The sequence below is a fragment of the Bufo bufo genome, chromosome 1 (genome assembly GCF_905171765.1).
Source record: "Bufo bufo chromosome 1, aBufBuf1.1, whole genome shotgun sequence".
NCBI classification, from domain to species: Eukaryota; Metazoa; Chordata; class Amphibia; order Anura; family Bufonidae; genus Bufo; species Bufo bufo.
Genome location: NC_053389.1, coordinates 222,764,677 through 222,778,611, shown reverse-complemented (window position 1 = coordinate 222,778,611; position 13,935 = coordinate 222,764,677). Strand labels below are relative to the sequence as shown.

At 43.8% G+C, this 13,935-nt stretch overlaps 1 protein-coding gene across 1 annotated transcript in view; it reads left to right on the top strand.

The window, feature by feature from the left end:
* The window catches only part of LMNTD1 (lamin tail domain containing 1), a 111,135-nt gene that overhangs the window by 85,050 nt on the left and 12,150 nt on the right, over positions 1-13,935 (top strand). Inside the window, exons 8-9 of the mRNA XM_040435567.1 lie at positions 6,931-7,032; positions 12,498-12,616. Of these exons, the coding sequence (XP_040291501.1) occupies positions 6,931-7,032; positions 12,498-12,616 (221 nt within the window). The remainder of the gene's footprint in view (positions 1-6,930; positions 7,033-12,497; positions 12,617-13,935) is intronic.

The following is a 13,935-nucleotide window of genomic DNA, read 5'->3' as shown; positions in this document are numbered from 1 at the left end:
CCTTTAATAGAAAATCTATAATGAAAACTGGAAACCAGTAACTGCCTGGAAGTTCTATGATCTGTGAACCAAGACCAAACCTGGAATCCATTACATCCTCACTCAGCTACCTGTGACTGTGGCTATTATTTCCTTTCTCCCACTTTGATGATGTTTCATAACAGTTACTGATTAAAGGTTTTCTTTTTCTGGAACAATTGTGCTTCTTTCTGGCGATGACCTCTGACCCACGCTCTCCTCCACTTGGTCTACCCACTTCATTGTAACAATAGCCCTCTTGTTAGCTGAAACTGTTATTTCATTTCCGGACTGTAGGGATCAGCAGATGTAAATTCTGTCATTAGAATTCATTTGTATGTAAATATTTGTGTTTTGGTCCTTTTTCAGTAATTAAGTAACAGATTACTAGGCTGCTGTTTGCTTGGGGTGTCACTCAGGGCACATAATTGGCTTGTGTGCCCGTTCATATAGATGCCCCCGTCAACATCACGCACCCGGGTCCCTGGTTACTCATTTACGTCTGGAAAGAACACAGGTCTGAGGAAGCATACCAAGACCTCATTACTGCATCTCAAGTGCACGGCGCCGGGAGCCTCCCAGCCTTGTTTGGCGCTAACCAGCATCTTGTCCGCAGCTGACACTTCTAGCAGTCCTTCTCCCCCTGCTCCTCAATTGAGGGCTCTTTAAGAAATTATATTGAATAAATGGGGCTGAATTATGGGTTTTCTTTCATTGTTTGCAGGAAATGAACACCTGGGTCTTCTGAAGGAGGGAAGTACATACTTTTTAGTACATCTCCAGTGATTATTCGGCTGGACTAATTGAGGAGGCTCAGGTGTGTGGCAGCGTGATGAGCAAATGAAGCAGCGAGTGGCGAAACGGACAAATGAGGGTGTAAAATAGAAATAATTACCGTAATCTGTCAGCTTGTGTTGATATCAGATATTCTACTCAGCACTTTCTCAGTTATATCTGCTTCTGGGAAAGCTGGGTGACACCAGTATAGATGCTATTGAAGCAACCATAATGGTTGTCAGTGTCACCCAGCTTTCCCAGATTCCTGGAAGGCACATCTGCCTAGTTATCTTTCAGCGCTGTCATACTGGTGAAGAATTCCCATAAGGATATGTTCACACAGCGGCTTTTTGACACAGATTGTAGTGCAAGTTCCGTGCAGAAAACCACGCAGCATCTGTGACGAAACCGCCCTCATTGTTTTCAATGGGAGTCTGCACCACCGTTCGTGTGGCCTTGGATTCATTTTGTGTGGGTTTTCCTGACGGTGCCAAGAATGGACACATCCATTCTTTGCCTGGATTCCACAAGGACATTGCAGGAAATCGCACTTGGCTTGTAGACAGACAGGATAGGGCGGTTGATTTCACCGCACAACAATGATTTTGCTACTGAGAGAAAAACTTGGGATTTATACTAAAATGAGCACGCTGATTCCAAATATGAACTCAGAATTTACCTGACACGTTTAGATTTTAACCCCTTAAGGACCCTGGGATTTTCCATTTTTGCGTTTTCATTTTTCACTCTCCGCCTTCCCATAGTCCTAACTTTTTTATTTTTCCATTCACATAGCCTAAAGGTCCATTCACACGTCTGTGGTGTATTGTGTATCCGCAATACACCCGGCCGGCACCCCCTTAGAACTGCCTATTCTTGTCTGCAATTGCGGACAAGAATAGAACATGTTCTATTTTTTTCAGGAGCCGCGTACCAGAAGATCGGGGCGCGCTCCGGAAATGCAGATGCGGACAGCACACTGTGTGCTGTCCGCATCTCTTCCGGCCCCATAGAGAATGAATGGGTCCGGATTCGTTCCGCAATGTTGCAGAACGGATCCGGACCCATTCTACGGACGTGTGAATGGACCCTTATGAGGGCTTATTTTTGGCGGGAAAAGTTGTACTTTCTAATGGCACTATTTACGGTTGCATACCATGTAGTAGGAAGCGGGGAAAAAATTCCAAATGGGGTAGAATTAGGAAAAAACGCAATTCTGACAAAAGTTTTTTTCGTTTTTTTTTTTACACTCTATACTATGCGGTAAAATTGACCGGTTATCTTAATTGTCCAGGTCAGTACGGTTACAATGATACCACATTTGTATAATTTTTCTTGCGTTTTAATACTGTAAAAAAAATTAAAACCTTTGAGGAATTTTTTTTTTTTTACTTTTGTGTAATTATGTGTACGGGACTGTGTGAGGGCTCATTTTTTGTGGGATGATCTGTTCTTTTCAGTGATACCAGTGAATTTTAAGTGTGTGCGACTTTTTGATCACTTTTTATAAAAAAAAGTATTGGGTAGTTGAAGTGACCAAAAATGGCAAATTGGCGTTTTTTTTTTCCGTTACACCCTTTGCCGTATGCCATTAATATTGTTATATTTTAATAGTATGGGCATTTTCACACGCGGCGATGCCCATGATGTTTCTTTTTTTTTATTGTTTAAGTATTTTTATTTTATTTTAAGGAAAGGGGGGTTATTTAAACGTTTATTTATTTTATTTTATATTTGCAAAAACTTTTTTTGTTTTTATTTTTTTACTTTTTTTAAGTCACCTTGGGTGACAATAACTGCTAATCATTAGATTGCCTATTGTGTTCATTGATGTCTATATAGACACCATTAAACACTTCATTTGCACTATACCAATACAATGCTGCCACCTAGTGGCCTGTATTGGTATAGTCATCTAATAGGCACCGAAGCCTGCTTGAGGCTTCAGCCTATTAGATCAATGTAACAGGTTCCCCGATCTCAGTCGGGAAACGCTGTTACCGGAGCGGAAGTGCACGACTTCCGCTTCCGGACTGCGCAGATGCCGTGGTCACATTTGACCACGGCATCTGAAAGGGAAAATGTATGCAAACCAAATAAGGCACAGACACCAGGTTGGATTAAATCGGCCACAGCAGCCGTTTCATTACCATAAAACATAAACCTTTTTAAAATAACATAACATTGCAGTAACCCATTCCCCATATGAATAACATATTAAATAATTACAGGAGGGGGGTCCCTGAAGCCCCAAATAATGATTTAACCCCATCCAGGGTAAGCCATCTTGCCCCAGCTGATGAGCACCAGCTCGGAGGCACCACTGAAGGCCCCTTAAGGCCTCTTTCACACGGGCGTTGCGGATTGGGGCCGTATGCGTTCAGGGAAAATGGTGCGATTTTGACACTAAAACAAGTCAGTTTTCACTGCGATTGCGTTCCATGTTTGCGTTTTTTCCGCGCGGGTGCAAAACATTGTAATGCGTTTTGCACGCACGTGAGAAAAATCGGCATGTTTGGTACCCAGACCCGAACCCTGACTTCTTCACAGAAGTTCGGGTTAGGAGTTGTGTAGATTTAATTATTTTCCCTTATAACATGGTTATAAGGGAAAATAATTGCATTCTTAATACAGAATGCATAGTACAATAGGGCTGGAGGGGTTAAAAAAAAATGAAATAAAATTTAACTCACCTTAATCCACTTGATCGCGCAGCCCGGCTTCTCTTCTGTCTTTTTCTTTGAGGAATAGGACCTTTGATGACGTCACTGCGCTCATCACATGGTCCGTCACATGATCTTTTACCATGGTGATGGATCATGTGACGGACCATGTGATGAGCGCAGCGACGTCATCAAAGGTCCTTTTCCTGTGCACAGCAAAGATGAAGACAGAAGAGAAGCCGGGCTGCGCGATCAAGTGGATTAAGGTGAGTTATATTATTTATTTATTTTTTTAACCCCTCCAGCGCTATTGCACTATGCATTCTGTATTCAGAATGCTATTATTTTCCCTTATAACCATGTTATAAGGTAAAATAATAATGATCGGGTCCCCATCCCGATCGTCTCCTAGCAACCGTGCGTGAAAATCGCACCACATCCGCACTTGCTTGCGATTTTCACACAGCCCTATTCACTTCTATGGGGCCTGCGTTGCGTGAAAAACGCAGAATATAGAACATGCTGCGATTTTCACGCAACGCACAAGTGATGCGTGAAAATTGCCGTTCGTGTGCACAGCCCCATAGAAATGAATGGGTCCGGATTCAGTGCGGGTGCAATGCCTTGACGTCACGCATTGCACCCGCGTGGAAAACTCGCCCGTGTGAAAGGGGCCTAACTCTCCCAGAACCAACCACTGGAGTCCAGCCCCAACCGTGGAGCCCTCCCATCATTCCTACCATACATTTATTCCAATTCCAAGGACCTCCCTCCGCCACAGCTGCTGTTACATAGTTAATACGGTTGACAAAAGACATACATCAATCAAGTTCAACCAAGGGATAGGTGGGGATGCGAATCCCAAAAGGAATTGAGACTCAGATTTCTACATGTTTTCATAAGCATTAATGGTTTTTTTTATTTTTTTTTATTAGCTTTTCTAAGTAGACCAAAATATCTCTGTCCGCTTCCCACTCTACCCTACTTAACCCCCTATTACCCGTCCCACAACTTAAACTACCCAATCCCAGCCAGGTCTCCCTGAACCCAACCCCCCCCCGTCATGCCAGCCTCCCCTAAGTCCCTGCCCCCGGTCCGGCCTCTTCCTTTGTGTTGCTGTGCAGTGGTGGTTTTACAATGCAGTTGTATTGTTGTTAGAGTTTAGTTGCTGTGACACTACAACAGTGCCGTTGTGACGATGTTGCACTTTTGCGACATGTAAATGTGATTTTTACAAACTCACTCAGATACAGCATATAGATCAGTCACAGAAATCTCTGCAATGGCAACCTGCCACATATAAACATCCCCTCATTCAGATTTCTACTTCTTTCTATGGAATCTAGTGTAGCGTTTTGGTGAAGAAACTATACCGCACACTGTCCTGCATCAGAACTGCACAGTATGAACAGCATCTTCCTGTGTCCACATAACCCGATCTTGCTCCTGAGCTGCTGCTCTGTTGTGTTTTGGAGAGCGGCCCAGATTGTGAAATGGGGACTGAGGATCTGGCCAAGAGTTCTGGAAACGACGTCTGCCTGTAAACATCAGAGCCTACTGTGTACTGGGCCAAAACGTATAAATCATGCGATGAGGAACCCAAGTGATCTAGTGTTGTGTTTTAAAGGGCAACTGCCCCAAAAACCATATTTGCAAACATTGCCAGCCTGGGGTTAGAAAACAGCCCAGGCACACAAACCCCACCAGCCCACATATGATATTGCAAAACAATAATGGTGCTCAACGTACAGTACGTGACTTCAAATTATGCTTAAAGGAGTTTTTCATGATTTTGATAATGAAAATCTATCCACAATTTGCATTCCCCAATGCACGGCACGGGCGGCACACGTGTTCGCGTGCATGAGCCTTAACTTGGCCTTTCCCCTATGTAAACCATCAATACAAGAAAAGAAATAAACGTGGAACACAAAAAAGCCTAATCTTATGGTCCTCTGATAACCCCTCCCCCACTGGCAGAAGTATTGTCCCCTTATAATCCATCACCCCACTGGCAGTAGTATTGTCCCCTGACTATCCCTCCCTCACTGACAGCAGTATTGTCCCCAGACAACTCCATCCCACATGCAGGGTTTGCATCATCTGTGCAGGTACTGTTATTCTTGTTAGAGGGACCCCTGACAGACTGGCCCACTAGGAAACAGCCTGGTAAGGCAGATTACCAGTCCGGGCCTGTTTGAAAAGCAGTTACTAAGATATGTCACCTTAAAGAGAATCTGTCAGCAGTTTAGACCATGCTAAACTGGTCTCCTGGTTGGATGCTACAGCTGTCACTCAGAGCAGAGAGGAGGGGCCGTGAAGCAGCTCAATGCAGAGAAAACTTCTCAGTGAAGGGGGCATAAATCTAACTGTCATGCCGTGTAGGGACCTTCTGACATCACGGGGTCATGTGACACTAAAGTCATTCCTGAAGCCGACTCTGGATATAGGAGCAGGGTAATGGCTATATCCCTGCTAATAATGATTAGTAATATCATCTTATCTAAAAATAATCACTAATCCTAATGATGCTATGTTTGGGGAGGGGTTGAGGCTTTCAATGTCATGTTACCCTGTGATGTTAGAAGCGTCTTACAGCGCATGGGATTTAGCTACTGCCATAATGGCAGTATTCTATATTGGGGGCACTCTGCTGACACTGCTTATGAGGAGGCACTTTGCTGGCATTATTCTTTATTGGGGGCACTCTGCTGACTGATTATGGCGGCACTCTGCTCACACTGCTTCGGAGGAAGCACTTTGCTGATAGTATTCTTTATTGGGGGCACTCTGCTGACTGTTTATGGGGGCTCTCCGCTGACACCATGCTTTTAAGGAGGCACTTAGCTGGCACTATTCTTTATTGGGGGCACTGTGCTGACTGATTATGGGGGCTCTCCGCTGACATTGCTTATGAGGAGCTACTTAGCTGGAACTATTCTTTATTGGGGGCACTCTGCTGACACTGCTTAGGAGGAAGCACTTTGCTGGTAGTATTCTTTTTTGGGGGCACTCTGCTGATTGATTATGGGGGCTCTCCGCTGACATTGCTTATGAGGAGTCACTTAGCTGGCACTATTCTTTATTGGGGGCACTCTGCTGACTGATTATGGGGGCACTCTTTTGGCAGTTTATGGGAATCCATCTGAAGACGTATAGAATAAAAACACTTTGGCACATGGCATGTACTTATAAGTGGGGATTACATGCCTCAAGTCTCCCAGACGATCATTCTTAAAAGTCAGCAGTTCTGCCCTGTATGCAGCAGCGTATATAGTGCGGAGGTGTTGTGAGAGGAGAAGGTGACATCACGCACATGTTAAGGTCTCTGGAAGTTCTAAACCCTGGGGAGGAGGTCAATACGAACACTAGGGTCCATCTGAAATGGCTGATAACAGAGAAGAACAGATTTTACTCAACTGAACAGCAGTTAATTTGTTTTCAATTCTCTTTATTTGTCTCTCGTTAACAGCTTTTCTCTGAAGAATCCAACAACAGGATATTGATGGAGAAGATGGAGGCTGAACACATCAGAGGTCGGCAGCACATTGAGGCCCTGGAGCTCCGGCTGGAGGTCAGCGAGATCCCCTCTATATGAGCTGCAGATGGAGATTGCCTTCTAATTTCCTATTACATCAAATAATATGGGCAATTGTGTGTCCCAAGAGCACAGCCTAACTTCCCCTAACAATGGGGCCATTCACAGTCTCATTACTGCCATTCACTGCATTTCCTGACCCTTCTGCAATAGTGCAAATAGGAAGATGCTAAAATTCAGGACTGAAAAGTTCTAGAATTTTTTGCCAAAAAATGTAATTGTAAATTAACCAATTGCTGTTTTCCCCAAATACATTTGGTACGGTTTCTGTTCTGGTAAATGTATCTGTCTGTAGGCAATGACTCCTGTCTATCCAGAGCTTTCTGGTTCATAAATATAATGCTAGAGCTGAACTGCAGGGTGATTGATACTGACACAGAGTAATAGATGGAAATGAGCCTGCATAGCATGTAATTCAGGGTCTCTGGAACACAATCATGTATTTCAGAAAATACTCCAGGCAGGAGGCACATAAAATTATGAGACATGTGCCTAATCTCTTCATAGACAAGCTACACCCAAAAAGGCCCCCTAAAATAACATTGTTGTATGGTATATCTGTAAAGAATAAATCAAGGCAACTGGACTTACTGTAGATTTCCTGAAAACGTTTCACTCGTCTTGAAGAAATCTACAGTAAGTCCAGTTGCCTTGATTTATTCTTTACAGATATACCATGACCTGGATAAATGAGAACCTTCACAGACATTGTTGTATTGTACATACCTGCTGGTCCCCTAACAATCGGAACGCACTTATAACAGGGTGCCAGCCACAGAGCCTTCATAGCAGTCCCTGCCACACTGCTCCCATAAGAGTCCCAGCCACAGTGCCCCATAATAGTGGTTGCCACAGTGCCCCTAAAATAATAACAATCAGAACACACTCATAACAGGGTGCCAGCCACAGAGCCTTCATAGAAGTCCCTGCCACACTGCTCCCGTAAGAGTCCCAGCCACAGTGCCCCATAATAGTGGTTGCCACAGTGCCCCTGAAATTATAACAACCAGAACACACTCATAACAGGGTGCCAGTCACAGAGCCAGTATAACATCCCTGCAACAGTGTTCCCATAAGAGTCCCAGCCACAGTGCCCCTAAAATAATAACAATCAGAACACACTCATAACAGGGTGCCAGTCACAGCGCCAGTATAACATCCCTGCCACAGTGTTCCCATAAGAGTCCCAGTCACAGTGCCCCATAATAGTGGTTGCCACAGTTCCCCCAAAATAATAACAATCAGAACACACTCATAACAGGGTGCCAGTATAACATCCCTGCCACAGTGTTCCCATAAGATTTCCGGTCACAGTGCCCCTAAAATGATAAAAACAAGAATGCACTCATAACAGGATGCCAGCCACAGTGCCCCATAACAGGGTGCTAGCCACAGAGGCTTCATAACAATCCCTGCTACAGTGCTCCCATAAGAGTCCCAGTCACAGTGCCCCATAATAGTGGTTGCCACAGTGCCCCTGAAATTATAACAACCAGAAAGCACTCATAACAGGATGCCAGCCACAGTGCCCATAACAGTGCTAGCTGCAATGCCCTGAGAATGATAACAACCACAATGTCCCATAAGTCTTATCCAAAGTGCCCCCTATATGAGTGCCAGTCATATTTCTTTTATAGAGGAGTAGAAGCCTCTTCACTGGTAATGTACTCAGGACTTTACTATTAAAGCCTTTACTAGTTTTGGCATCGTGTACATGAAAAATATGGCCGTGTTATGTGGGTACTATGTGGTAGTAGTTTTTAGGTTATGTATGGATATATTATTAAGGCATTGTATGGTAGTATTATTTGGCCTTGAATGGCTTTATGACTGTATGTGGTGGTATGGTGGTATTATTTTGATGCTATATGGGAAGCATATACTGTAGCAGTGCACTGTGTGGCAGTATTTTTTAGGAGTTGTTTACATCCTATTTTTGTCCTACTTTAACATATACATGGGGAAAAAGGATGTAAAAGAGTACACTTTTCCATTCTGCAGAGTTCTGCAAAAAAAAATATTCATTAAATGGATATGATGTTTTTTTCTTACAGTGGTACCCTATGGTGATGATGCCACTGTATGGCATCCCTCTGAGGCATGCGTTAAACAAAAAACCTGATTTGAAAAAAGCCTAAGATACCGTATGAGATATTGTTTAGGCGGTATTGTATGGAAGTATTGTTTGCTATGGTGTGGCAGCATTTGGTATAAACATCAGGGTAAAAGTGCATATATGGCTACATGCACACGATCGCTGTGTGTTTTGCGGTCCGCAAATCGCGTATCCGCAAAACACGGATGGCGTTCGTGTGCATTCCGCAATTTGCGGAACGGCACAGACAGCCTTTAATAAAGCTGCCTATTCTTGTCCGCAAAGCGCGGACAAGAATAGGACAGGTTATATTTTTTTTGCGGACCACGGAATGGAACAACGGATGCGGAAAGCACACGGAGTGCTGTCCGCTTCTTTTGCGGCCCCATTGAAGTGAAATGGGTCCGCATCCGAGCTGTCAAAACTGCGGCTCGGATGCGGACCAAAACAACGGCCGTGTGCATGAGGCCTATATCTGTACTTTATATGCATATTTCAAAAGTACATAAACGACTGACTACATATGGTGAGTGGGCTGGAACCTATTTTCTGTAAAAGTAACCTAAGGAGATCAGATTGTAAATAGCCATCAGTAAGGAGGGGGTGTAGACTATTCCCACTTATACGAAAGAGGATCCAAACTAGAGCGTCATTTCAAATTTAAAGGGCTGCTAACCGTAAAAGACAGAGGCTTCTAATCGTGCAGGAGTGTTATAAGGGGAGCTGCTGCTGATGGTCACATAACTGGATGGAACTGACCCTGGAAGTTTTCAGCTCTAGAAATATATGGTATAAAAGAGTGAACAACGGAGCAGGGAATATTCCATTGAAGAACACCGACAATCATTCTGATAACAAGGAGCAATAGATTGCATTCAGACTGCAGGTTTAGTGTCTCTTGGGGCCGCCGTGAATGCGCCATCATTTTCTTGATGAGCCTCATGTTCTGTTGAGGATTACAGACAGGTCATTTCTGTGGAATGATGTAGCCACGCATGGAGCGGACACAGGATGGCAGATAATTGAGCGCTAGTTATGCTGTAAATCCTGCTTCGCAGTAATTCTGCCTTCATTCAGCTGCCCCTAATTGTTTGTGTCAAGGGGAAAAATCGAGCGTTCTGGAGCCGATCCAGTTAATGGTCGAGGTCACGTGATGTGTCCTCCGCGCAGCAGAGTTGAAAAAGAAATTGTCTGAGATTTAATTAGGGTTCTTATTGCTACTCAGCCAATGTCCTTGAACACGCATCATTACAATCAGAGGCATGGAAAGGGAGGAAGGGGCGATGGCGGAAAGTTGGAACAAATGTCCCTAGAAAGGTTCATATTAGCAGAGTGAATATTCTAGCATATTCTATATATTCTTTCTAGCATATCTATCTTAGATATTCTTTAGGGTTTAATGCACGTCTCCAGCATAGGGTAGCTTGAAGTGACAGAGGAAAGGCCTACCTTCAGTCTACAGCAAAGCCATAGATTAAAGCAGTATGAGACATCAGAAGGGCAGACCTGTCATCTGAAGTGCGTAAGCCCTCATTCACACATACGTGGATTTTCACGGGCCACGGTCCGTGAAGACCCGTCCTGCTGAGTGCACGAGCTCACGGCGTCATTGGTTGCTATGACGCCGTGCGCTTCGTGCCGCCGACGCTGTACAGTAATACACTCGTATAGATCATACGAGTGTATTACTGTACAGCGCCGGCGGGACAAAGCGCATGGCGTCATAGCAACCAATGACGCCTTGCACTCAGCAGGACGGGTTTTCATGGACTGTGGCCCATGAAAATCCACGTATGTGTGAATGAGACCTAAGGCCTTATTCAGACATCCTTGCCCGTGATGAAATACGTGAAAAGATGGTCAGTGATTCATCCATTACGTTTTCCGTGAAGAATCCATGTTTGGTCTGTGTGTCCAGTTTTTGGTCTCCGCGTGTCATCCTTGTTCCACCGATTTATGCTCAGCTGAAATTAATTTTTAGAGCATGTCCTAATAAACGTTCAGTGAAACGTGGATGAAACACCAATGGTCCCCGTTGGGTCCGTGTTTTTCATGGACCCATAGACTATAATGGGCATGACTGATCTGTACACACTGATAAAATATAGCATGCTTCCATGCTAAAACCACAGACCCACGGACCGTGCCAGAACACGGAAGTGAGAATACGCACATTAAAATGAATAGGTGCATGTGCTGTCCGTGGAGAATTCAGTGTTTGGCTATTTCAGTGTTTTGCGTTCCGTTTTTCACGGATCCGTTTTTTTGTTTCCATTGTGTTTCTGTTTCCGTTCCGTTTTTCCGTTCCGTTTTTCCGTATGGCATATACTCTAATTACATAGAAAAAATTGGGCTGGGCATAACATTTTCAATAGATGGTTCAGAAAAAAACGGAACGGATACGGAAGACATATGGATGCATTTCCGTATGTGTTCCGTTTTTTTTTGCGGACCCATTGACTTGAATGGAGCCACGGTACGTGATTTGCAGGCAATAATAGGACATGTTCTATCTTTAAACGGAACGGAAAAACGGAAATACGGAAACGGAATGCATACGGAGTACATTCCGTTTTTTTGCGGACCCATTGAAATGAATGGTTCCGTATACGGAACGCAAAAAACGGCCCGCAAAACGAAAAAAAAAAAAAAAAACGGTAGTGTGAAAGAGGCCTAACACTAGAGTTCAGTGAGATCTTTAGGCTACTTTCACACTTGTAGCAGGACGGATCCGACAGGCTATTCACCCTGTCGGATCCGTCCTTCCGCTATTTCGCTGTGCCGCCGGACCGCCGCTCCGTCCCCATTGACTATAATGGGGACTGGGCGGAGCTCCGGCACAGTACGGCAGTTCGCGGTGAGAGGCCGCCGGATTATAAAGTCGGACATGAAGGACTTTTAGTCCGGCGGCCTTTCGCTGTGCACTGCTGTGCTGCGCCGGAGCTCCGCCCCCATCCCCATTATAGTCAATGGGGACGGAGCGGCGGCACGGCGAAATAGCGGAAGGACGGATCCAACAGGGTGAACAGCCTGTCAGATCCGTCCTGCCGCAAGTGTCAAAGTAGCCTTAGAAGGAGCCATTCTTTCACTAAAGGCAGACTAGGTGTTGGATTTTATACACCTTTGGTTATGGGAATGAATGAAACACTTGAATTCAAAAACTGTGTCCCAGTAACTTTGTCCATATAATGTGATGAAGACCTCATATCAACAACCTACTTTTCTGAAGATATTACCAAAGTAGGAAAAACAATTATACTCATTTCTGGTTTAGTTAAAATTCAGCCAAGACTCCTATATCTATTGCTGGTCTTGTCACCCATTCTGATATCTTCTACATCTCCAGGAGCTGCAGGATCTGCTCTTAGCCAAAATGAAAGAGCTGAACACCTTTCAAGAAACCAATATATCCTTGAGAAATGAGCTGGATGCCCTAAAATCCATGCTGGAGGAAGAAGAACAGCAGTAAGTCAACCAGTGCTACTCATATAAGATAAAGTCGTGGTCAAAGGTTCTGAGACTGACAAAAATTTAGTTTTTCAGTGTTTTTAGATATTTTTGTCAGATGCTTCTATGGTATATTGGAGTACAATTATAAGCATTTAATACGTTTTATAACATTTATTGATAAATACATTGTTTATGTCCTTCTTTGCTGTATTTCATGACACCAGGCCATCCTCCAAAAGCCTTCATCTCATTATGCATGCCAACAGTATACCATCCAGAGGCCATTCATGTGTGGGGTTGCTTCTCATCCAAGGGAGTGGGCTCACTCACAATTTTGCATGTGAACACAGCCATAAATAAAGAATGGGATTAAACTATCCTCCAAAAGCAACGGGAGCAATTTGGCGATGAACAATACTTTTCCAGCATGATAGAGCATGTCAGTAAAAAGTGAAAACTAAGTGGCTCAGTGAAAAAAAAACCGCTGACATTTTGGTTCCATGGCCAGGAAACTCCCCAGATCTCAATCCCACTGAGAACCTGAGGTCAATCCTCAAACAGCGGGTGGACAAAACACAGAAATTGCACTGATTAGGCAAGAGTGGGTTGCCATTAGTCAGGATTTGGCCCAGAAGCTAATATCTAGTATAAGGCTACATGCACACAACTGTATGTGTTTTTCGGTCCGCAAAAAAAAACGCATGACGTTCCGTATGGCTTCCGTTTTTTTTGCGGATCCATTGTAATAATGCCTATCCTTGTCCGCAAACTAGAAAAAAATAGGACATGCACAATTTTTTTTGCAGGGCAACGGAACGGACATATTGATGCGGACAGCACATGGTGTGCTGTCCGCGTTTTTTGTGGACCCATTGAAATGAATGGGTCTGCATCCTATCCGCAAAAAAAAAAAAACAGAACGGACACGGAAACAAACAACGTTCGTGTGCATGTAGCCTAACAGGGTGAATTGTAGAAGTAAAAAAGGAGGGTCAACACTGGAAATATTGAATCTTTCCATAAACTTTATGTATTTGCCAATTAAAGTTAAAGAACTTATGAAAACGTCAGTACACTATATACGGTAAACATCTAACAAAAAGATTGAAAAACACTGAAGCGGCAAACTTTGTGAAAACCAAAATTTGTGTCATTCTCAAATTTTTTGGGCATAAAGGTAGTAGTCATCTATTATGAGGCTCAATATGAATTTGCTGTACCAAATATGTATGTGTATAGTTCAGTATAATGGCCTGGAATGGTTGGAATAGAGAGAAGAGATTTTGTGTTGTTGAAAATGCATTTTGCTTAAGGAATTCACCATTCATGATCCC